This window comes from Apteryx mantelli, chromosome 4, assembly GCF_036417845.1.
Source record: "Apteryx mantelli isolate bAptMan1 chromosome 4, bAptMan1.hap1, whole genome shotgun sequence".
In the NCBI taxonomy this organism is placed as follows: Eukaryota; Metazoa; Chordata; class Aves; order Apterygiformes; family Apterygidae; genus Apteryx; species Apteryx mantelli.
Window position 1 is genome coordinate 20,886,858 of NC_089981.1, and position 26,121 is coordinate 20,912,978.

The 26,121-nt window shown below is 41.3% G+C and overlaps 1 protein-coding gene across 7 annotated transcripts in view; it reads right to left on the reverse strand.

The window, feature by feature from the left end:
* Positions 1-902: 902 nt before the first annotated feature.
* Positions 903-26,121, reverse strand: part of PPP6R3 (protein phosphatase 6 regulatory subunit 3) — a 61,199-nt gene continuing 35,980 nt past the window's right edge. For 4 of the 7 annotated variants that reach the window (XM_067295929.1, XM_067295928.1, XM_067295927.1 and 1 more), the window contains 12 exons: positions 24,883-24,998; positions 24,388-24,473; positions 20,354-20,440; positions 17,372-17,469; positions 15,185-15,239; positions 14,675-14,805; positions 13,591-13,709; positions 12,020-12,173; positions 10,510-10,616; positions 9,373-9,523; positions 6,299-6,421; positions 903-2,405 (listed from right to left, as the gene is read on the reverse strand). In XM_067295929.1, the coding sequence (XP_067152030.1) occupies positions 2,354-2,405; positions 6,299-6,421; positions 9,373-9,523; positions 10,510-10,616; positions 12,020-12,173; positions 13,591-13,709; positions 14,675-14,805; positions 15,185-15,239; positions 17,372-17,469; positions 20,354-20,440; positions 24,388-24,473; positions 24,883-24,998 (1,279 nt within the window). In that variant the 3' untranslated portion in view covers positions 903-2,353. Of the gene's footprint in view, positions 2,406-5,606; positions 6,422-9,372; positions 9,524-10,509; positions 10,617-12,019; positions 12,174-13,590; positions 13,710-14,674; positions 14,806-15,184; positions 15,240-17,371; positions 17,470-20,353; positions 20,441-24,387; positions 24,474-24,882; positions 24,999-26,121 lie in introns of those variants that run through there. The other 3 variants (XM_067295932.1, XM_067295930.1, XM_067295931.1) reach the window with 3 other exon arrangements.

Sequence of the window (26,121 nt, forward strand, 5' to 3'; positions counted from 1 at the left end):
ACCAAAGCTTTCCCTTCAAGTTCAGGATTCCTGCTACAGGCAGCACAAACCCCTAAGTCCTTGTAGCTTGTGTGCAAATCACGCCACAGAGCCTCTCTGAACAAGCTCACACGCACCAAACCCCGGTTCATCCCACGCTTACCTCACATCCTGCACGTGTCGTTAAAACTCTAGTAAATGCAACAGCTCGGACGAGCCCCCCGGGACCGCTGGAATCGGCACTAGGTGGGTCAGCCCACTTCGCCTCCATGCGCACCACTGCCAAGCCCCTGTTTGCACCGTTTAAGCAGAAGACAAACTGCATCAAAGAGGAAATTCCACTAAACACTTATCCCATCGCCACTCAACTGATGTTACAGCTCAGGAAGGGAGAAAAGGGGGACAACCTGCTCCCCCTCCTCATCCTTGAGCACCAGCATGACCCGGGCAGTGGGCTGATACTACAGTGCACTACCACAAAAAAAAGAGCAATAAACCTTAAGAGACTTGGCCAAACCGCAGGCAGCAGGGCTCGGTATTGGGATTTCTACCTGGATTCCAGTCCACTGTTGCAAGGCGGGAAGTGGCCTGGCCTCCAAAGCACCTTGTCCAATAGCAGACCAGAAAACAGTAGGAGCACAGCTGCCAACCTTGCTATCTTCAGTCGTGCAGCAAAAGACTCAACGCTAATACAAACATTTTTGGCAGAGCTGATCTGGAAGTAATTCTGAATTCGAGAAGGAACAATTTGCAAACTCGCTGGATTCCGTTATTTATGCACAAATAACAGGGTAACCATAGTTGCCACTTGTTTTCTTCCTCCATTCTCATACGGCTGATCGGTTTATAGCAGTTTGCAGCGACAAATCCCAGTGAAGCTTGCTGAAGGAAATGCAAGACAGGAAGAAATAAGGGCAATGCCATTATACATTTGTTTTTTTATTTCTGTACGCAATGTAATGTTTAGGCACGTTGCTCGGGACACTTTCTAAAATAAATCATTGGCCATTGTTTAGAGTATCCTTTTGGCTTTAAATACTGGTCAGGAAAACAAATGATGTAAAAATAAATGAATATAACTATTACAGAAATAAAAATGGATTTGCATCTAAAAGTGCAGGAGGTGAAGTACTTTAACCCTTTCACCAGACAATGTGGCAATATACAGTATATTGCTTCTGTTTGTTTGAGAAGGCTGTTGGAATTTTACACTGACATAGAAAATTATAAATTACACAGAATTAGTTTCCATAATCACTATATATATATACACAAACCAGCTGTGAAAAAACTGGTTCAGAACATACAAATGAAAGCCTCACACAGATCAGTACAGTGAAAGTAACAATTAACATGCTCCGCTGCCAAAATTTGTATTAAAAAAAACACTATATACTTTTAAAATGCATGTACTGTAATTACATTAGCAGCACGGGCATTTCATTTACTTGACTTGTCTAAGAGGATTACAGCGTTTTAAATACGCAGATTGTTCTGAAATGTTCCATCGTATAATGCTCGGTATTAAAGTAAATCTCGGTGAACGGGTTAAAAGGCAGGTGAATCACTTAAAAAACACAACAAGCCATGTGCACTTCAAATATTCTAGTGTTTCACCTGTAAGGTATTGTTTCAAGCAAACAAGACTTAACAGAACATATGGCTTTACAGTAACATCAATTTGTCAACTAAGTTGTAGCAATAAATACTTAAAATCTCTACCAATAGACTTACATTTTTGATCTGTTTTAAACAATACAGAAAACAATTACCAATTAAAAAACCTGTTGTAAAATGTTGAACACCAAAAAGTCTTATTTAAATCACTTTTGTAAGCTAAAACAACCAAAATAACATTTAGAGGGCATTTCAGTTCTACAATTCTTCGCCAACCTGGAAGAAACATGAATTCAGTTTTTTTCTTTTTTTCTTTTTACAAGGTGAAAAATGTATGAAAACTGCTAAATACTTTGGTCACACTAATTGTCAAATAGTTATGTCTCAAATACATTAGATTTGTGTATTCACTTTTTTTTTTTATAAAACTATTCTTACAGCCATTTTAACTATAGTAACACTACTGTCATTACACGGGTGGCAAGATCTTATTTCACAGGCCACCCGTTATTTAGAACAATACAATATAAACATACGCAAAAATTATTGGTATTTCTCAATGTGCAATATTTTTACACTTATGAATTTCTGTACAATGTCTTAAAATCTAGAATATAAATGTTGCTGGTCCTGATCCCTTGCGAAATTAGTGCAGCAGTGACTGGCTTCAACAGGCTCTAGATGAAATCCTCAAGAAACACTCAACCCCCTGGATAGCAGTTCATTTTCTTCAGCCAACAGCAGTAGACATCACATATCATACAGGGCCATTAACAGAAGTCTCTCCTAAAAGGGTGCGTTGATCAGTCCTAGGAGGCCAAAAAAGGATGTAAGCGTACAAGAAACAAGAAGGGACCAAAATAAGTTCAGATAAGCGCAACCCCCCCCAAAATCACGTGTCACAGAGGTCTTCCTAGAACAGAATTCTACCGGAGTTGAAAAGAGGCAACAAGCAGCTAATAACACTCTCGGCCCATTCCTCCTCTTGAGCCCAGCATTACCCCTTTATTGCCTAATTAACGAAGCTTAAAATTAACTAAGCACACCAGTGAAAAGCACTTGATCTTTATTAAAATTAATTGAATGATCTCTATAAACACAGATATTCCCCTGAGGGGAATCACTAATAAAAGCACATTTGTGATACTTCTCATGGTACCAAAAGGTCTAAAGATAGCTACTTATTTTCAAGTGCAAAGACATAACAGAAAAAAATAGTGTTTAAAAATTGCTTTAGTACTAATCTAATCTGTAAGACACTGTTTTACAAATACTTTGAATTTCAGTCCATTAGTGTGAAAGACTCAGGAAGGAGAATAACGAGCAAACCTGCAGGAGCTAAAAGAAAAACAGCAGCATGTAGCTTTCTAGCTACGAGAAAGTCCAGTGCAAACGTGCCGGCTCACTTGCTCCCAGGCCAACGCAAATGAAGAAATCAATCAGTTGTGCATGGGAACATGAAGAATTTCAAGCAACCAAAGCCCCAAATCCTCAGCTTCCGTTCAGCGCAACTCTATTGAACGCGTTTGAAGATTCCTTTAAGGGCTGTAAATACCACTTGGAACCACGCGTGAGGACAGATACCTGTAACTCCTGTTCTCTGCTGGTGAACATCACAGAGAAGCCACACTCTTGGGTCCGTGCTCTACATGCATATGACCAGCAGGAGTCCCCTAGCTAAGTCTTTGGCTGCTAAGCGCTAAAAAACACTTCTTTAAGAAGATATGGACACATTAGAAAAGAGACGAGACAGCACTAGACAAAGTCAAACACTTGAGAGAAACCGGGAAGAGACAAGTGTTTCATGGACTGGAGGCCTGACAGTCCACACAGCTGCAGCAGTAAGTCATTTACTACCGACTGGGGGGAAAAAAACAACCCATGACAAACCAGGGCTCCTAGCAGAGATGATTACTGCTGGCTCTCAGCCCAAGACCTACCTAGGGGACTCCTCGCACCAGTAACACATGCATGGAGCCCCCAAAGCACAATTAAGTTCGCCTAGATATTCATCCCGCGCTCCCAGGAGGATCTGCTGTGACAGCCACCCTTAGAGAAAGCACCGAGCTCTGCCGGAGCCAGCGGGGCTCGCTGGAAGGAGTCCTGCGGAGGTTTGCGGGCAACTCGAAAGCAATCCCAGCAACTGCTAGCTAGGAGAGCCCTCTGTTGGTTTGGACCGGCAGCTCACTACTCTCGAGGCCATCGCCTAGTATCCAAGGCCTTTTTGCTTCTCTACAATATAATGCTCCTCAGGATAAAAAAAAGCATATCTATATCTTTCTATCTCCTCTTGATAAAAATAATACCTTCGGATAAAGAAGGAGTTGTGAAAGGGGGGGGGGGGTCTCTGGGTTTCCCACTTCAACTAAAATATACTTATTTTTCAATTAGAATCCATTTCTTGACTAAATTTATGGAATATATCCAAGTAGAAAGTTCTGGTTTGCAGAAAAAGACAGCAGCATTCTCGGGTGAAACAGCACCAGAGAGCTAAAACGTACCTGCTCGCGAACGAGTCGCGAGAGAACAGAATCTGAACTTTGTCAAGTATCTTTGCGTCTTTCTTAAACAGTTTGCCTAAGGGATAACAGGCAACCCCACTGCGTGTTGCGGTTAAAACACACGCACGCACAGGGCTATAATCCATCTTGGCTTATAGCATTTCCATTTTGTCTTCAACAGTAAGCTAGGTGTATAATAGTGTCCAGATGGTCTTAAAAATGATTGCTTCTTTCACAAGAGACTTTCACACTTTTGTCAGAAATATCAACTTTTTCGAATAACAGCCAAAACCTACAGAAGTTGAAAAAACACCATAGCTTTTAAACTGTTAAAACTCAACTAGTTCCATACCGATTCAGAATATAAATACAGAATCATACCTCTGTCTATACTGCGAGGCAAAACTGACTCCTGGAATTGCTTTTCACTAACTGGAGCCCTCTCCCCCTTCGAACCATGCTCACAAGCCCCCAGCTGCGACGGGAAGGCAGCGGGCACAGCCCGACACCCCCCCCAGGCGCTACCACGCTCTGCCCTGCGGGCCGGGCAGCAGAGCCAGGGATTGCTCAGGGCACAGAGCAAGTACACGGTATTTCAGCTCTCCTTCTGCGTGACTTTTGAGTCCGGTTCCTCTGGGCATCCATGGCACAGGAATTTGTACTGTACTTGTAGCCTTAATACAGCGAATCAAGCCTGGGGGGCTCCAGTACCCTGATGTGCAGCAAGGAGTTATTTCAAGCAGGAAAACAGTGAACTCTTCTCTGGCGATTAGTTACAAAGAACTTATGAATCTGAAGCGATCTAGAAAACGAGAACTCCCCCCACCTTGCGCTGAGCTGCGTAGCGCGTGGACTAGCTCAACCACAACACTTCTGCCTCCAGCAGCGAGATCTAGCTGCCTGTGCTGCCTCATCTGGGCTGGTGAGACTTTGAGGGGAAGGGGGCAGAAGCCTGGCAAAGCCATGTTCACATCCAAAGAGGAGCTGGAAGCTACTTCTGTCAAACACTGCTCTGATCTAGCTCCCAAGTAAGGTTTGCAGGGAACACTGTCTTCAAGGGTGGTGGGCTTCTCACCTAGTTTAAGCTCTTCACTATTTTAGGCTTCTGATGCAAGTTTAAGGTGAATCCTACTCTAGAAGCACTGAGTTTTCTCCCCTCACTGAAGTCTAGAAAATACCTCAGATGTGAAACATTTGCAGTCAATACTTCTGACATTTGGCAATTAATCTCACCCTATGTGCTTCTGACTTCAGTGAAGCTGTACTACACTTCAAGTTGGTTCTGACTGCTTCTGGATTTCACTTTAACTTGGGAGGCAAAAAATAAGCCAAAACAAGTACTTCAACACGAAATCAAACAGGAAAAAAAAAAAAAAAAATACTGCCAGATGCCTTTTTTGGAGGAAGCAGTCCTGACAGCTTAAAAGAAACATTTATGCAAGAACAGCTTTCTGTGTTTGGTGGAGGTCCCCTCCAAATTGCATCTTGAGTTACTATTCTCTGAAACCGCACCACTAGCCAAGCTGCCAAGGCAAAACATCCTCATTTCTTTCCTCCGATAAGCATGCTGAACAATCCAGGTTGCTCCAAATTTCAAGAGGATTTTATTTGAAACAAATGGCTTACATACTTTGAACAGTTTGTCCAAATCTACAAGCATTCAGATCAGTATCTGATAAAGACAAGGGTACAAACAGTAACTGTTTCAAAATTAGAGGCAATTATTTGACTAGCTTCACAGTCAAGTGTGACTTAAGGCACCATTTCCTTTCCACACAGCTGCATTTACGGATCCCCCCCAACCGTACCGTAGTCGGAAGAAAAACAGCCCTAGTTTATACGCGTTCTCAGGACACAAAGTCAAACTTAATCCACTAAACTTCCCGCCCCATACACAGACTTTTCACAATTGTATCAAGTCACTATTCAAACTCCTCATATATCACAAAACAGAACGGGAATATTTACAACATCCTACAAGACAAATACAAGGTAAATCAGCTTCACAACTCAGGAGTCTTGGTATCAGTAGAAAACACAACTTACAAGATTCATGTAAAATAGATGCAAGAGTCAATTTAGGAGGAATTAAACTAAGAGCTGATCAAAATGGACATGGAGGAATATCTTTGGATCAGCCCTACTAGGAAAACACGCAAACTGCTGCTCAGAGGATTGAAAGCACCCTTGAATGCCGTTACCTCTGTTCTGGACTGCTGCTAGTAGGTTGTAGAGTAGAAGGAGCCTCTTCCGCAACCTCTGCGTTCTCCTCCACCACGTATTTACAAGAAGCATCCTGCGAGGTAGACAGTTTTCCTTCCTCACTGAACAAAAGAAACAAGTTATTTAATTTTCAGTTTAGTTATGGGGAACTTCGCACAACACTATGAACTCAGGAAAAGGGTTTGTATTTCACATGCAAATGGATTTTGAATTATGACTGAAATATGAAGATCAAGCAACATGGCTCTGGACTTTGCAAATATCCAGCAATGCACTGGTGTTCACATCCATTAAAACTTGACTGGAAAAGGAGGCAGGAAATACAATGAGCACAAATAAGACCGGAGAGGAAATAAGGAAAGCGTGTGATGCCTGAAGTGGTAACAGCAACAGTTACTGTACATACCGATAGGATTTCAACACTCTGAAGCCAAAAGTATGCAAAATGGAAGGAAAGAGGTATAAAAGAATTTCAAGATTCCCTTAGAAACTGCCATGAATAAAGTTTGCCCGTGAAGCAGATGAGCAGAGTCACATTAACTCATCACCACCTTTATTAAACTCCACCGCCTCCGTAGCCAAGTGGAACAAGCATCTTAGACAGGAGTGACAGCACCCCCATTTCACAAACTTCCTTTCCCAGGGCCAAAGCTAAACACGGTTCTGCGAATGAGCAATACGCCCACGCTAGGCAAGACGCGACCTTGGAACCAGGCAGGCTCAAGAGCAATCGGTAAACACATGCTTGTGTCTCGCCTTTCAAATAAAGCTTTTCTGCCTCTTTATCCTGCTTTTTCCCACCTCCGCTACACCACTGCGACCACGCTAACATACAAGCGTGGCTGTACACCTACCTACAGGGAGCCTGAGAGAAGGCAGCTCTGAAGGAGACACAAGGATCAATTTTACTCCTCTGTAGCAATAAATCTACATATGTAAAACATCATGAGTATTTTAAAAACCACTATCCTCCGCTGACTGCTCTATTTTTAGAGTTCTCCTTTCAACAGATCCTTTTTCTTTCAACTGATCCTCCTCTCCTCCCATGCCTCCTTAGATAGCTGCATAATCCATTAAAATATTCTTTTGCATTGCAAGCTCTCATCAAGATCCAGTTTTCCAGATACACTTCTTGTATTTATTCAAAATACTAGTCACACTCCCCATGAACACCCTGCCTGGGTAGTCACCCCCACACACCTTTTTAAGGGGGAGTTTCTGGTCTCCTTCTCCCTTGCTTCATTAGTTAAAACAAACAAACAAAAACACAAAGCCCACACTCGTCTCCACAGCTTTCCACAAATTAACCATTCCTACTTACCTTATGATGCTCCCTTCCTCCCAACACTGACTCCATAACCACTCATTTTCTATCGGCAAAACCCAACACAAAACCCAAGGGCAGGAGTATCCCGCTTTGCCAGGGGCAAATCCCCCCAGGGAAGATCCCAGATTCGTATCCTCTCCTCTTCCACCTGGGCATCCGTCTAACTGCAGGAATCCACGCGCTGACCCCTCCACTCAGATAAGTAACTCCATGAAGGGAGGCAGGAGCTGCTGTCACATGCTGCCTTCTAACGTTAACTTAGCTTTTCCCCCCCTTATCAGAAGCCACAGAGCTTTGTGCGAACTGAAGCAATTTAAGAAGGCAAAAATCTAAACATTCAGCAGAACAAACACACAAATCATACAAATGTTACCTAAAATACAGAAAAAATTGGGCAGCAGATGCATCATTTATTCAAGCACTAGGTCAAAAAGCCACTGTGGTTTCATGCTACGTCATCATCGCATCCCTCCTCTAAATGGCTGTGGTTCAATTACTCTACCAATTCTGTTTGATTTATAGGCACTGTGCAGCCAGAAATGCTCCCTCCACCATCCTGAAAACACCAGGAATTAATCAGGTGCTAAAAGGGATTAGGAATATTTGAAACAAGAGTTTATTGCTTGCATAGTTAAATGGATGGAAACAAGAGTGACTGAACACTTCTGCTTCAACTCCTGAAGCCTCCAGAAAGAACAGCAGGTATCTACTACCACAAACAGGGGACAATTAGAAGTGAAATGAATTTAAAAAAAGGCTAATGGAAGGACTCACACAGGGAAGTTTCTTCTACTGAGATGGATTAGTCCTTGGAAGCAACTCCCAAGACATACGGTCGATTTTTGTTTTCAATTTTTAAAGCTGGAAGACTAGGAATACTAGGAAGTAATTCTGCAAGAGTGAAGAGAGGGCTGGATACCCCAATGCTACTAGAATGTTCTAATCTCTCAAGATGGGGGAGAAAAAGCAGCTTCAATGAATACAGGCAGAATGACTTGTGCAGGTCAGATTGATTGTTGCCTCAGTTTTCCTAAAGTTTTGATACTAAAAGAACCGTTTCATCACTTAACACCTAGTATACCAGAAAGAAATATGTTTCATTCCCATACAAGGGCCACTGTGTTGACATATGCCATACGGCATGTAACCACGTTATAAGATCATTATTCCTAAATCAAATGCTTCATATCACAAGTTATCAAAATTAAAAGGTTTGTTCTCTCAGTTATTCCAGAATTCTACATGCCACCTACAGTCCAGAACAGATTTGACGCTATCACCCGCACCAGTATCAGCCATTGTCCAAAGTGTCCGATGAGTTACTCGCACAAGCGGTGCCTGGTGGCCTTCAACCTCTCTCCTCAAGCTGCTTGGATGAGGAAGATCAAATTCCCATCTGAAAACCACCAGTTCTGTGCAAAATTCGAAATGCTTTAGCTTTCACGTGTGAAATGCATCAGGCTTAAAAGTTATTGCAAAGCTGGCCATAATCTTCTGGGCAGCTTCACTTAAAACCTCCCACTGCATATTAAAGCGGGATAAGGGAAACTACGTTCTAGTAACTAGAATCTGAAGTAAAATTTTAGAACATAGTCATTTTGGAAAAAAGTTTCCAGTTAAAGCCTTAGGAATTATTACATGTAAAGAACTCTTCTTGAAGACAGCTAATGTTACATCAACAGTGCTTATTTTAAGAGTGGGAAGACAATAAATAGGTATTCTCACCTTTTGAAGACAGCTGTTTCAGTTTTAGCATCTACAGTAAGGCTCAGTGTCTCCTTCATGCTGCCGTTCATTACTGTTTCAGTTACCTTGTCTGCATTTTCTGCATCATCCTCTCCATCCGAGCTGGCCTCCATAGCAACACTTCCCGGGGCTAGATATCAAGAAGCACTTTAGTATATTGCTAGTTATGTTTGTATTTCATGAGCAAGCAGCACACTCTACATAGCTAGAATCAATTTTTCTGCAGCTTTGTACACTTCTCACATCTTTCATTGCAGAGACAGTTACCAGTTTTCTGCAGTTTCCCACTATACACATATATACAGCATAAGTACTTCATACAGAGGTTTTAAGGGGGGGAAAAAAGCAATGCCTCCCCAAACATGCCAGAATTATTGTTTTTTCCATTTTTCAAGCCAGTTAGCGGTTTAGACTGGCAATGGTTACTGAAACATGTTTGTCAGCACAAGATTTTAACAGAATTATAGCGACCGAGTTTTCTGTAGGGTCACAATTACTGCAAAGAGAGTCCACATGGTCAATGTACAAATTTGCTGATAAATTTTCAAGTACAGACAAGCCTTAGGTTTGAAGTCCAAGGAAGCTGGACTTCTCAACACTTCCTGTTCTGTCTGCTAGTAACGTGTGCAGAAAGTTAATTAATACAGGTTTGGCTTTTAATCAGTTCGCATATGTAGGGAAGAAGGAATGAGTGTGTGCATACAGGGGAGGTAAGTGGAAAAGGACGGAGCAGGAAGGGGAAATTCGTAGCTACAGGCCTCCTGCCACATGAGAAGAGACTAGAGGCTACAACTCTTCTTGGGCATCACGTCAGCTCATTAAATGCTGACGCAAACAAGGCTTGTCTAATACAGTACAGTTAGCTTCCATGTAATGCTTTTCTGTTCATGACATAAAAGCAACTTTTAAGAGGACAGTAACACTGGTTCCCATTTTAAACAGGAAAACTTCAGTTCAGAATGCCTTTGACAAGTCATTTTCATCATCTGGCAGAACAGCAGCAGAGCCTCAGAGAGGCCTCGGGAGACCTGAATTTTAAAGTTCAGGCAGGTCTCTCTCAGGCACAACTCTTACAATCAGTTTGTTTGCATTTCTGAGTAACTGCAGTGTACTTACTCTCCAGCTGTGTTGCAAGAGCAGTGATGTTTGCACTCAAGGGATCCATGGGCTCTGCATTAGTTTCCATTTCCACAGGAGAATTACTTCTTAAGGAATCTTTTGAACTTCAAATACAAAGTAAAAAAAGTTTTAGAAACATGTCTGAACAGCAGAACGAAGCTTACTCTTAAAACGGTATTTTTAGTTCTATCACAGCTACGAGACCTCGAACTTGACTGAAACCAAATGATGCCAAGACTCCTCCATATGTGCTAAGGCACACTAAGCACACAAACTTAGGTAATGCAAAAACCACCAGAACTGAGCTCGCTGAGGGTTTGTTTGTGTTTTATTTCTGTTTGTTTTGATTAAAAGGAGGAGTGGAAACTTCCTGGCTAAATATGGCATATCAAGTATTCCTGGCTCCTCACAATATGTTTCCAACATCAGCTGTCTTTCTGAGCACATTCTCTTTGGGATCTGAAAGATCCAAAGACAGTTTTCTGCAGAGACTGCCAACAGTCCTCAATCGTCACCAACAGCAGATGTGAATTTACACTGCAATTTGCTTTTCTAACAGTATCTACAGAACAGTCACAAGTTGCTCATTCTGAAGGAACCCAAAAGCAACATCAAATTTTGACCACTTAACACACTTAATTCACTCCTCACCTTTGCAGTTCTATCCACTAATGCTGCAACTCCAAGTCTTCATTTTCCAAACCAATAATCCTTTGTTACCAACCTACCTGCCCCAAACGTGAAACAAAACACTGCTTTATGGTGGAAGTCAGAAGTGTTATGGGACTATAACAACTAAATGAAGGTAAAAACTACAAATTGCCATTCTTATGTCAGAGCCTTTTAAGGCCCAGGCAGACAGATCATAGCAAGAAGCATAGAGGCAACGCTTTCCTGATTGAAAGAGATACTTCTTGACTGCCAATGTTTGGCAAGTCAAGATTTGTACCTACATGGATAATTGGGGACCTCCTCATTACACAGAGAACTTAGTTGTTTTTTGACGCAATGTTCAAGCCAAAAAAAGGAAAGTGTACGTCAGGCATTCTCTAAATACCGCAGGGCAGCCTAACCTAGGCATCACACCCACAGAACCAGGTGGTTTTCAGGAAGAACACACTTGTTCTGTAACACCCCAAATCCAGAACCATCATAGAAGTTTTGCGGCCTTCCCATTCCATGGTCACATCCCTTTCTTTAAATAAGTAAATAATTAAGTAAAAAGCACACCCTAGTATCCAAGGACCCAAACACTTAAAGAAACAAAAACAACAACAAAAACTAGGACAATGGCACTTTAGGATACACTCACCCTACAAAAAGGAACTATGTTGTAATCAGATCACACAAAGTCATACTGTTAAATGGGGCCCCCCCTTCAGACACTATACACCCCATAACCCCACCGAAACACTGCAACACAGGCTTGGGGGCAGAGACGCCCCAAACGGCAGCTGCCATTACATATGGCACTTCAGAGCTTGCCCTGGATCGCTAACACGCTTACCTCAGAGAGGAGGTGAACTCGGTAAAGGAAGCCCAGCCAGTCTCTTTGGCCGGCATAGGTTCTTCTGTGCTCCACACATCAGACCCAACCGAATCCAGGTTGGCACCATGCGCAGTCTCCATGGGTACGTCAAAGTTAGCTGACCAGTTTGGTGCTAGAAACGATCAACAAGTTCATTAGCAACAGATTTCCTTAAGTAACATGAATACCCATATCCTTAATGCACTGATTCTCTATAAACATCCCCCAAAAAGCAGCAAAATTCTTAACTATAGACTTTAATGCACATGCAGCAGTTCTGTATACTGTCAAAAAGTGAAGACATTTCTTAAAAGGGAAATTCTGCTGGTAAGGCAGAATTTTAATAGCAGTAACTCACAGCACTCTGCAAAAGACAATGCAACTTATCTGAAGATGATAATAAACCATATTAGCTCACAGGTGTAATCCCACTTTATCTTTTAACCTAAAACCAACATTTGCCATCATCTTCAACACTAATTTCTAAAATAACAATGTATATATATTTTAGATCTTAAGAGTTTTCATCCCTTATTCACCATTTCCTAGGCACATTTTCCTCCACACAGGAAAGAAAGTGAGCAAGCCAACTTAAATATGGACACTAATTTCTCATGCACTAACAGCACTGCTAAATTTCAGAAAAGCTTAAGATCTTTTTGAGCTTTTAAGTATTTATTGGGATTTTAATTCTTGGAGCAAATTTGACTTAAAAGCGTTTAATTTAGGATAGGTCAATTCAAAATACTTCACCTACCCAAGGGAGATTTTTTTTCATTAACACTTACATACAAAAAAACAGGCTGAAAAGGAAGCTCTGACTAGCAATTAGAAATTCCAACCCAGGCAGATATGGGAGGAGACCCACATGGATCAAAACTTGTTTGACACACAGATGCCAACGACACCAATCTGACAAAAGAAAAGAAAACCCTTAACTTTTCCTTCTATTTTAATTTTCTTACAGTCTAGATAAAAAAAACACAGGACTTATTTACCTACAGATGTTGCCAATTTAACTAAAGTCATTTTAGTCTACTCTAACTTGTGAAAACTGATGGAATTGTTTTAAAAGTGAGTTAAGTTTCCGTGTAAGAGTCTGATGCACATCTTAAACATGAGACAAAACAAGCCAACAAATCTAGGTTGGTCTATTCTGGGAGTCTTTTAAAAGAGCATTGTAAGATAAAAGTTGGTCTGAAAGGCTTCCAGTAAATATAACAGTATTTTAAGTTGCAAGATTATTAGCCTATCAATTTTGTAGGCATTCAAAATTGGTAAGTGTTTAAGTTGCATCCTTCTCTTTTTTCCCCCCCCTTGAAGAGGGGAATCTGAATTTTGGAGATACTACTGTAGCTTGGCTCAAGACATGCAAGGATTTCAAACCTCCCAATATTTGCATGCTCTCTATTATCAATAGTCTTTACAGTTAAAAAAAAAATTGTAATTTTCATTTTCAAGATAGCTGGAATAAAAAAGAGGCAAACTCCTACAAAATACTGCTAGATCTAACACTTCAACTCCGAGCAGCTGGGATAAAAACTACCTACGTTCATTTAAGTCCACTTCCATTTTGTCCTCTGTATTGGTATGCGATTCAAACAAGTCTTGTTTCGTTCCATCCTCTTCTTCAGAGTCTGTACTTTCTTCACTGTCCGTACTGCCCGAACTTAAAAAACAAAAAAAGATTGTTTACGTTCTGCGATTAGGATCAGATCCTGGGCACAGTTAAACACTGGTGAAGTGGAGAATAAAGAGAACTACAACAACTACCAATTCTGATAGATTAACTGAGTTATGATTCATTAGCTGTTAGCCACCCACCCCGTTCCTCCCCCCAAGAAACGGGGTTTTAGATTTGTCATTTCATCATGCAGAGAGGCTTTTCCTCCCCTCTCACAAGAGAAAGGAAACAGATTTTTGTCACTGTTGTCAAGCAAAAGGAAGCAGAAGATGAGAGCAAGGAGTCAGACCAACAATATCTGAACAGAAAGAGATCGGTTCACTCTCTCTGTGCTAGACAGGAGCGCCAAAGGAGGCACCTAAATACAAAACTCTTTCCAACACCACTTAACAAGACATAGCTCAGTTTATTTTGAAATCTAACAACCAACCCAAGTGTCCCAGAACCTGGTCCAGCCCCTAATTACACACTTCCTTGAACCCTCTGGAAATCTCTCCCTTCCCGGAGAGCACCACTGGCACCACCGACACTAACACCGAGGCAGCATCGGAAGATGAGGATGCCTTTGAACTGTATCACATTTGCAGCCACGACAGCAAAAGGCAGGAGCAACAAGTGATCTGGTAGAGAAGTTTTTAGCTACATGCTCAGAAGGCCTGAGAGCTATAAGAGCTGAGGTATGCCAAAAGAGCCGAGCAGGCAGGAGAGCTGTTGCTGCCTTCTGCAAATTAAAGCTGGAGGAGACCAGCACTAGGTCCATCCCTCTAATCATCTCTCCAAGAATAACTGAAATGTTATGCCAGAAAAAAATGAAAGTTATGAAGTTATGAAAAATGAAAAGTTATGCCAGACAGCCACTGTGTGAGCAGTCAACTTCAAGCAGAAGATGTACTCAATAGCGAGGGCTTGCTATAGTACTATCTAGGTAAGAGAGGAAAAAAAAAAATTACCTGGAACGCCTCTGGGATTCTGGTGTAAATGCAATGTGTTTTTCTTCCCAGATATCTTCTTCATCAGAGCCACCATCATCAAATTGCTGTATCCGCTCCTTACAGCATGCCTCAAACAAGGCTATATTGCCCTAAATACATAAAAAAAATATATATATACAGACTCTGTATCTATGATTAACTAACTCTGTTTCCTTTGGTAAACAATTTGGAAACACAATTATTCTGAAGAGAATCTTAACCCAGTGAATAAAATCACTTCTCAAAAGCAGTAAAAACCAGAATACCTTGACAACTTGAAGCTTGTCAAGAAAGTATTCAGTGACGCTTGTTTTAGCGCCATGCTACAGGAACAAGGCAAGGTGGCTATTCTCTGAAGATGACATATTATAAAGGAGTAAATATAACATCAACCACTACCAAAAATGTGAGGTCATATGGAAGTTTAAAAGGCAGCGGTTGTCCTCTTTCAGACGCAGGAGTTCTGAGAGTAGGGAAATACATACTTACACTTTCATTCGTATTGAGGGTAAAGTTGATATCTGACACCCGATCAAAAGAAACACTACAAAAAGAAAAAGAGAAAAAGAAAAGCAGAGATGTATGCAATCAAACAGAAAAAGAGATAATGTAGATACAAAGACATTTCATTTTCAGAAACCTTAAGTTCTCATTTTCTGATAATTAAAAATATAAGATTAAAGACATAGTAGTTTCCAACACACAAAGAACAGTCAACTTCTGCACTGAGGAGGCCCAGCATTCATCTGTTTTTTCTAACTGTGAAATATTTTAAATAGAAGTACAAAAGAAAGATGTCTCTATCCTGTGATTAGCTGTGTGGACACAGCAAATCTTAAATACTGTACTGTTATGCATTGGAAAAAAGAAGCAACTAGACCTAAAGAGTGTTTACGCTGACTACTGACTAGCATGACACATCTTCTCAAAATCCTGCAGAGATCCACATGAGCAGTCCTTACTTCTGCTAATCGAGTTCACCTCAGCAACAGGCAAAGTGAAAAATGCAATACCAACCTTCATTTCTTAAAGAAAAACCCAAATATCTTCGTTATTTTTAAACCAGCCACTGAACAGCAGTCAGCCCCCACCCAGACTGAACACTAAATATTAGGTCTTAAAACTCCTCGTATATTAAGCCACCCAAAGTTTCACCAAATGAGTAACAGACATGCTCTATATTAAAAATTGCATTAAGCAAGCTAAATCTTTGGGGGAAGTAAGAAGCAGCAGAGGAAAAAAAGTTGGAAAATCCCACCAGACTTTCCTTCTCCAGCCACATACAGCAGCGCATTCAGCTGAGCATGCACAGTTCTTCCCCTAATCCTCACTGCATTACAGACCAACTAGGAAACACGGTAAGTGATCTACGGGACTGCAAACGTAATGACTTCTGATACGAAGCAAGTCGATTCGCTCATTTAGACAATATCCCAATATAGCAAGTTATCCGAATCACGACACTGAGCTACTGTGCAAACTCCTGCACAACAGTGAGCACAAAGTTGCAGCTGCAGTTGACCCTGGCACAGAAAGGCATGCACCTTTAAAGCAAAAGTCATTTTATCAATCGCTGAATTCAACCGATACGTACAACATGAACGTAGCTACCACACACCTCAAGAGATGTGCTCCTACAACCCTTCGGCGAGCTTCTTCCCAGCAGGATCATATACTAACGAAGGCCTGATCCTCGCATCAAAATTCTGATCCTTTCCTCCCCTCCTCTCCCCCCAGCCCCAACACCCTCTTGCTTCTAATCAAGAGAAACGGGATCTTCAGTTGCTTTCCCTCCCTTCTCCACATACTCCCCTCTCTTAAGGGCATATCTTCATCCAGAGTCTCAGCTGATTATGTGGGTGAAACCCCAGCTATTCTTCTTGGAATAGAAACTTCAGCATTCTCCTCTTATCTGCATAGTCTGGCATCCTAATCCAGGAATTCTGATCAAGTCAGAATCGATTTTGTTTTCAGCCAAAACTCCCGTTCATTCCCCTTCCCATTACTCCATCAGTTTATTTTGAGCTGAAATATATATATATACACACATATATTTTAAAACTGGACCAAGACCATTCTCATTTCTCCTTCACTTACCCTAACTGCAGGAATCTGTCTGAACTGCCTTGCCCTTGAACACAAAGGTAGATTTATGATGCCCTTCCTTACTGTTTCCCTACAGAAAAGAACACTCATGGATGCGTTGTTCCTGCCGTCTTTTCCAAGCAAACTGAAAAGCAGAGCTACGTGTCTGGTCTGGTACGTAGATTCAGAGGTGGGATAGCTCTGAGGCACAACAGAGAAGAGTTAAAGTGCTCCCAACAAGGCAGTGGCACATGGCTTTAAAGAACAGAGCTGTAATTTAGTTATTTATTCACAAGCACTGTGTTCTCATGCTAGCACAACCTGGGCATGAAGGAAGAAAAAATAAATAAAAAATAAAAAAAGGAGAGAACAAGCTGTTGCTTTCCTCTATGAATGCTCAGGGAGACTTTTTAAGAGCACTCAATCAATTAATGCACACAGCTGGTACAAAAAAAAAAGACAGGACTCATTGGTGACTGCTCCACATCAATAAAGGCTGCTGTTTATCATCAAAACACAGTCAAATACACAATAAAAAAACCCAAAAAACTACCAGGACTATAATCAAAGCCAGCATAATGTTATACTCACTTGCCGATGTCATCTTGATCAGCAAACTTCTCATCGTTGAAGCCAAACTGGTCAATAAAATTGGACGTCATTTGTTGCATCTGATAATCAGAAAAGGCCTGGCAACCCCAGGACCAACGACAGTGATATAATGATTCTAATAATACTCTAAATACTATTTGCCCATTTTGCTCCAAAGAAATAAAACTCTCTAATCTAAACACAGAGAACAGGAAAAGGATTTGTCTTAACCTTTACATTTTAAGTGGCAACACCGACTATACACCTACTTCCACTTACCGATTTGAAAGCCTGTCTAATAGCAGCTCTTAATAAGAAAGTTAAATCTCTAGTCTAAACACGTCTCAATCAGCACCTTTCCAAATGCACCCCTAAGAAATAGGGAAATAAGGCGAGGCACCGATACGAGAGAAAGCCGCCTTCGTTCTTATTAACATGAAATTATAAACCGTGAGATCTGTGGAAAGGGGATTATATATAGAAACCGAAGCACGGTTGCATATTCATCATTCAGTTAACCGCTAGCGGTACCCGCCTCGGGCACGCACACCAGCGGCCTCTTGTCAGCAGCCAGAAGACATCAGTGGGTACACTAAGAGAAAACTAATGAATAATCCTCATCTCAATGCAGTGTCACCGACTCAGTTCCCCCCCCTTTATTTTTTTTTTAAATAAGGATGCCAATGTCAACTCCCAACAGACTGCTAGCCTTAAGGCATGTAATAATGGGTATGTACACATTAAGATATACATGAGTATTTTTTCATATCCATAGCCATAGTTTATGTCCCTTACTTTCCAGGACTAAAGCTAAATTATCATCCATTCCTTAGAGACTTTTAATAGCGGTATTTCCATGCGTAAAGCTAACCAAGGCTAGGATATTCTAGCAAATGTCTCTCCGTAGAGGAAACGCAAAGCGATTAAAGAAGTTTAATGGGCTTGTTCTACCTTACAGCACAAGGCAGAGCTGTATGAACACCACTCACCAGCATAAATAAAAATTAGACATGAGGTTCATGTCTTCAGGTGGTTATGAAACTAGTGTTCAACTGTAATCACTAAATCAGAACTGTCTACAACAATTACATAAAATAGTTATAAATTGCTGGGTTGCCTGAGACTCAAGACAGGAAGCTTTATCCTGTGCTCTTAACATATTTTTTTCACAGAGCTTTTAAATAGGTCTCTCTCTGTAGACAGGTAAAGGTAATATATCCTCCTGTTACACACCAAAAATCTTTGCTCTTATCAAGCTGCATACTGGGAGCAGGCCTCAACCGAGTCTGCAGAGGCGGCCTCAGATTTAGAGAGGGATGGAAAGTGGTGCTAAGCTGGTGGAGGGCGAAAGAGAGAGCAAATAGTGGAAGCGTGGATCACACAGCTGATAAAAATGTAAATAACAGGCAATCCTTTCCTGAAGTGAGTTTCCAGTGCTACAGAAAGACAGCATGTGAAATACTCATGGCACAAGAAGTCTTACATGCCACGATTAGGTTGATGGAAAGCTTCAAGTTGGTTTTAAACCATTCTTCAGAAGCCTAATAAATAAGTGTTTTGGAGGGAAAGAAAAAAAAGCAGCCTCCCCTTGTGGACTGAAGGGTCTTCATTAGAAACAACATGGTATCAAATCGGATTTGGATGCTAGAAGAAAGAAATCCAAGCAAATGTAATTCAGCACAGGCAGAAGTTACATTTGACAAACAATAAATCAAAGGTGAATAGGTTCCTAAGTTGGTATTTTTCCTCCTTTACCCATTTCCTAACAGGGGCACTTAAATCTTGAGAATCTACCTCCTTTTCCCCTCCTTTAAATACTGGCCCACATAGGGTATTCTAGGTGAAGTCAAAAACATATTTATGAATGAGCTTGTTGTAACTGGATATTTCTTTAAGTAACTTCAATGCGTTTCCCCCCGGTGATTTGTCTAGTATCTTGCTTTCCTCACAAGACAACTTAAACAGTAGATTTCACTATCCTAGCTTAAAAATAAATACTAAGAAAACGGTGACAGGCTTGAAAGCTAAAGCAGTAGACCATCTGCATTTCTCTAGCAGATGAACTACCTGGAACTGCTGTGACTGCCAAGACACAAAAGATCATTAAGGGGGTGCATGAAAAGCACAGATATATTTAAAGATCTTACTTTCTCACTAGAGCTGCTACAGAAGGCACCCAACCTATCAAGTCTGTATTCAGGTGCATCTTACATGTGCAAGATCACTGAAACAGATAAAAACGGAACAGAATCTCTTAGAACTAGACCCACCACCCCCAGTCAAACTTCATAATTATGAATACTGTAGAAGATAAAGTACAAAAGTCAGTCTTGGTGCTCAAGACTACATAGTTACAACATAGCTTTTAGTATGAGCTCAAGGTTAAAGTAAGATTTTGGTTAATAATCCAGTTATTACTGTGTTCTGCATAAAGGCTGTACCCGCAGTCTTGTGCTCTGTGGCCATGCACCAGCAGCTCCTGCTCTTTCACCACTACGGGGAGAATTGAAGGAGATGCGTATTGCAGAGAGGACAGTGCTATTACAAAGTTGCTGCCCTCCTCCAAAGATGGCACCAACGTGCTTCGTAATCAAATCATCCCCAAAGTACTCCAAAAACACGCTACCACCATATTAAAATCAGTTAATAAGCTATGAAGCCATCAGAAATTCAAGCTGGACACAGCTTACATTTAAGCTTTCAGGCTGGCTGATCCCCAAATTCTCTTAGCATTCAGACTTTCTTAAATGAATAGATGAGCGGAGATCTGCGCATACAGCATGATCAAGGACTAAAAATCTGAAGGCAAGTCCAGATGCTGTGAATTGCACTAAAAGCCACATCTCCAGGTTGGACAGAACAGGTCTGCGTGGGCACACGAGAGCCTTTTCTTTTAAGCTTTAGATTCTGTTTTGCTTGTGATCACTGAAGAAATACTTGAACAGAGAGAGAAGCTTATGCTGTTAGAAGAATTCAACTCACCTGCTGCAGGGACGAGTCCTGCGAGAAGCCCGTTTCCTTAAAATCAATTTCATCATCACTGGAAGAATGAATGTGGCAGGTAGTAACCTAGGCAAAGGAATCGAGTCACCTACTTAGTACGCGCGAGCAGCTCAGGTACACTTGCAATATCTGCCCAAATCTTGACTTCATCTCAAAAAGAGAAAGTGAGTTATCTTCAGTTTTTCCAACTGCTGTACCACATAAAACAGCCTCAGAATTGTTTCAATAGCATCATCCCATACCTAAGCACTGGGCGCCCAGTAAAAAACAAAAGCAAGAGGTTACGCTACTTCAGAATGAGCCTTTAGCATATGGCAAGTCAGGGGCTGACAACTGGCTAAAACTAAGTCAGGCAAACTTGCATCTTGTCTTTTCACTGCAAGATATACAGTGAGTGACAAGTGAATTAGTAGTCACCGAAATTCTAAGTTACACACCAAGATCCTCCTCCCTTTCAGTAGGTAGAATGCATGAAAATTAAAGAGAAACTGTCTTGGATATCTATAGCAGTTACAAAAAGAAAGTTGAGTAGATGGGGGGGGGGGAAGAAATCCACCTTCAAAAAAAAAAAAAATCAATATTTATTTGCAGAAGTAAACCTGGAGTTGTAGCAACAGCAACAATCATTTTAAACATTACCCTGGAACAGGCAGATTTTTTGATGACCTGACACAGAACCGGGGAGAATCGTCTGTCCAGCCACGCTGCTGCCTAAGCAACGTGTTCTAAGAAGGACTCGTCCTCCATCAGCACAGGACTCCAGAAGAAATTTTAGCTGGGACAGCAACAGGCTAAAGTACCAACAGCTGACCCTTAAGACCTACATAGGGAACGTGCAAGACTTCATACAAGACAGACATCTTTCTGCACTCCCACACATATCGCAGGATGACACTACAGTTGGGCAATACACGCAATAAAGGTACCTTGTGCTTTTATGCTCCCTCCCTCCCCCGGTGCAACGCTTATTTAAAAGCCCCATCATTTTGGGTGCTCTACTCTTGCACATCCACCACTCTGCCCTGCACAGCAGTTTGCATACTAGGTGAAGGCTGACTTCAAAGTATGAATTGAAGCTGTATTTGAATTTATGAAGTAAATATGACAGGTCAAGCTTAACACTAGGCTGTTGCTAAGAAGCAGTAAGAACAGTAATACACCAAATCTTGCGAAGTCTGCACCTTTTACTGTAATTATATAGGGCCCTATACCACAACTCAAACTATCCTGGAGACCCAAGCGTCAGCACACTTTTGGAGGACAAGATTTAATATACCTGCTCCTTCTACAACTGCAACTTGTTGTGGGGGGGATGACAAGGAAGACAGACTGGGGGGGCGCACACGCACACAGGACACTGAAAAGTTGTTCACTAGTAATAACTGAAACTAAATAAACAAGTTAATCTGCAGCAGAAATCCTGCCATTACTGCTGTAAAAGAAGCAAGCTGGGGACTCTTAGCTAAATACACTGTCTTCTCCCCCAAGCTCTCTGCAAACCAGCAGAGCATGAAGCCATCGGATAACGACTTTCATTTCCTGACAGCTGCTATAGCATGAACCCAAGAGAAGAAAACCTCTAGCGTTACTCCACCCAAACCATTACGGGGAAGAACTATCCTGGGGTTTAGTGGGGGGACAAATGACCCCTGCAAATTTCAGCAACTTTAGTTAAGAAAGCAAACTCCTTCCTGTTCAGCCCTGTCACTTCCTCGCACCTTGCGCCAGCAGTGCCACACTGGCACTCTTCAAAAATAATTCATCCTAATACATGGCATTTTTGGTCCCATTTCCTGCTGTTACCAAGGGGGATTTTCCACAGGAGAACGGAACTACGTGGTTATTTTTAGGGGAATTATGAACAATTTGTCCTGTAGAGCTGTATTTTTAGGCTTAGGGGAGGTATATTCTTCTTATCTGGTATTTAAGTACCTCATGAGCATTCAATATCATGACTAACAATACTGGAAGGATGCTATAAAAAGACATTTCTTTGAAACAAGGAGTCTCTTGGGCAAACCTAATTATTACAAATTGCATAGCATTCTTCACTATAACAGCATCATTAAAGACATCTTGCCTAAAGATAACGTGAACAATTACCCCCACATTTGTTTCACTTCAAGCTGTATCTCTAGCTAGAGAAGTTTAAGCAGGTAAGCTTAGAAAAGTATTGCCTACCACTTGTATCCATTTATAGCAGTGGAAACAAAAAATAAACTTCCTGTGAAGTCTGTAAGCTGTTTGAGGAGCCTGAGATTGAAGCAAGCGTGTAGCAGAACTAAGTCTGCAGTTACTGTTGCTTTACGAAATGTAACCAGAACTTGTTAGAAAGACCAAAAAACCGAAAGCGTGAGAGGGTGGGCTGAAGAAAGGAGATGAAAAGGATGAAGCATTGATAGCTTTGCAAGTAACATCCCCAATACAAAGCAATTGAAAAAGTGAGAATAATCTGATGGTCACAGAGGCAGCTCCTCATGGGTGGCATCCCAGGACCACATACTTTGCTCCACTAAGGGCTCCCATATAGTCTTTTTGAGAGCTGCATGACTGAAACATTGAAAATACTCATGAGATCAGCTATTTTTGTAGCTTTAAAATAACAAACTTATTTATGCATTTTTTTTATATGTGAACTTCACATAACAACAGTATGCGCATGCAAAGATTAGGTCACCCAAGCATAGTACATCCAGTGTATTGAATAAAGATGATCAAGTACAACAGCAAACCACAATTCCAGCATCCAGGTCAGGCGCTATCACATCACCTCTGACTAGAGAGTGCTCAGCGGCTTGCTTAGGACAGGAAAGCCTTCAAGAAAGGAAGCAAGTCTACTTGTCTACTCGGCTTTAAGTGTAAGGCTAATCCACAGAAAATTAAGAAAAGTTTAAGACCTTGTCCTGGGGACACTGGGCGTCCGCACTTCAACATTTTTCAGGTGTAAACATGAATTATGGCAACCTCTTTTTACCCCAGGGTGCTTTTGAGAACTTATCAGAAGAGCTCAAACACTCAGTGTCTGGAGCTGAGCAACATGTCTAAGAGGTCATACACACAAGCGTGGCGATTCCGGGGCAGCGTGACTGGGGAGCTCCATAACGGCTGCTTTCAGCACCCACCCATGCAAAAAGTATAACTTGCACTTGACTCAGTAAAACAACAAGCTGAGTTTTCCGAGATCCGTCTTTTACCATCTCCTCTGCCACATTTTACTGCCCATTAGCTTTTGTCTTCACAATAAATGCCAATTAATTCTCATGAGTCTTGGATCATGAGAGCAGAAACAAGGCCTGTAACTTTTTAGGAATTCAAAACCAGTCACCATATTTCCAAAGTGAGTTTTAGACATGAAAGTGTGTTTTAATGCTTCATATTTCCATTCATCTGAATTTTGTGGAGCTTGGGGAAGTCTACCGCTAAGCCGAGTAATTCCAAATAAATGGCTAGGTATCTTAAAAGCTAAGAACTGTTATAATGTTAAGTATAGATCAGCTTAAAACTCTGCCTCTTTAGATGAGGTTTCTCTTGACCTTGGTCCAGCAGGTGAAATTGCTAAACAAGGGAAAAATTCAATACATATAAAAGGTTAAATATTTAAATTATAAAATATAAATTTTACATTAAAATTCATTACATAAAAACTCACTATTATACATACTGTACAAGAAGAAATTAACACCAACTTCTGCACTTTTAGTCTGTACTCTGAGCAGACAGGAGGTTTCAAGGAACCTAACACAGAGGTTTCAAGGAAGGACATCTTCCTTCTTAGTGGTTGTCCAGGAGGAGCTACAGAGTGAGCTACTGCCAAGACTCTCATACTAAGTATTAGTGGTGTAGCTATAGTTAAGAAGGAAACTAAAGAAGCATCAGCTCAGCTACTACATGTACTTGCTGACACTATCTCAACAGCACGGCAGTTGGAAAGACTGAAGCAAAGCTGGGTTCCCAGCAAAAAGGAACAGGGACCCAAGTAAACGGTGACAACTGGCAAACTTCACACCACTTACCAGGTCCACTGTATTCCTTTTATTAGTTTCTCCTAAAGAGCTTGTGCAGAATGTCTCCCATCGCTCTCTGACCTCTTCCGGAAGCTCTAGGATAGGAAACAGGAGGAGCAATAAATAAATATTATTGACAGTGAAGCATCACTTAACTTTTAATTGTTCTTTTCTCCTCTGCTCTTAAAATTAAGGCTATCAGAACTAATGCAAGGAACATATACATCCTCCTAAATCCCTATGGACTACCCTGCCTAGCAAGCGGATCCAAGCTAAGCAGGTCAGTATCTCTTCATATGTATTTTAAGGAGCTTTGATACTGCTCAGGAAATTTGGAAGAAACAAATATATATTTAAGGATAGCCGATTTTAAACTGAATGGGTCAGAAATGATCAACATTTTTTCCTTTTACACAAAAGCTGCCTTTTTATGCAGGTAGGATTCATTTCCCCCCAAATTTGATAAGGAAAGCAGCGAAGAGAAGCTTGAGGTATTAACGTTACCTTTAATAAGCTGCTGGACTAGTGCACTGTTTGGCCCCTTGTCAGTACTGTGCACAATACAGTTTGCTATCCTTGTTAAATGACCCATATAGCCGTGCCGCCTTCCTCCTTCGGCCCTGCAAGAGAGGAAAGGAGTTCAAACTGTTTGCGTTCAGAGTAACTGCGTTCGTATGTTTTGTTATAAAACACCATGGTAAAGTCAAGGAAGTTACACAAGATAAATAACCTAAAGGTTCTCAAGCTGAAGGGTCACAGAAATACTCAAGAATTTAAGACAAACTGGTTAGGCTACCCTAAGCTAGAAGACTAACAAGCATGTAAATTATCACCAAGGAAATGCCGAGTATTTGAACACATTCTTGCTGCTTACACATTTTTTCATATGGGGAAACTAAGGCGGCGCAGCATGGTCAAGATCAAGACAAAATTAACAACAGACCCATAGTTATGGGGAAACAACCCTCAGTTGTGGAAAAGTGTATTTTTCAACATCATAATACACAAAGCATTATTGCAGCTATGAGCCTAAGACTATCAAAAGAAAAGAACTCCTTACACCCTATATATTCTAATAATGTAGGAGTCTCTCAAAGTTATTTCTAGTATACATAGCCAGAAAGGTTTGACAAACTGAAATTTAAGTTGGGACTATGGACTATCGCTTTCCTGAAGTTTACAGGTAATATTTAAGTACCCACTAAAAGTTAAAGTGCTATGGCAGATCTGATATTCTTATATGACAGAACTGCTTTCTAGAAACCAGAAGTATCAGTTTCCAGACTAGTGTTTTAGGTAGCCATGACCAGCTGGAACTGCTCTAGATCTGACCAAAGAGCTAAAATTAGAACTCCAAACCTGGGCTGAACTTCTGGCATTTAGCTGCAAAATAGTCAGACATTTGCTATGTGTTTTGTGGGTTTTTTGGTGGTGTGGTTTTTTCTTTAAACTGATGTGGGGGGGGGGAGAGGGAGAGGAGGGGAGAGAGAGAGAGAGCGCGAGAGAGAGAGCGAGCGAGCGCGCGCGCGAGAGAGAGAGAGAGCACGAGCAAGCAACCTACTCAGCTGGCTTGGCAAGTCTCCTGTGAACCTGACTGAAACCCTCAGCAGATAAGCAGCTCAGGATCTAGCAGATGCTCTGTATACATGGTTCGTGTTACTTGTTTTTCACCATAACCACCCTCCACAAGAGGTAACCACAGCACTGTAGTTAAGCCAGGTCAACACAAAGTGCCAGGGATGA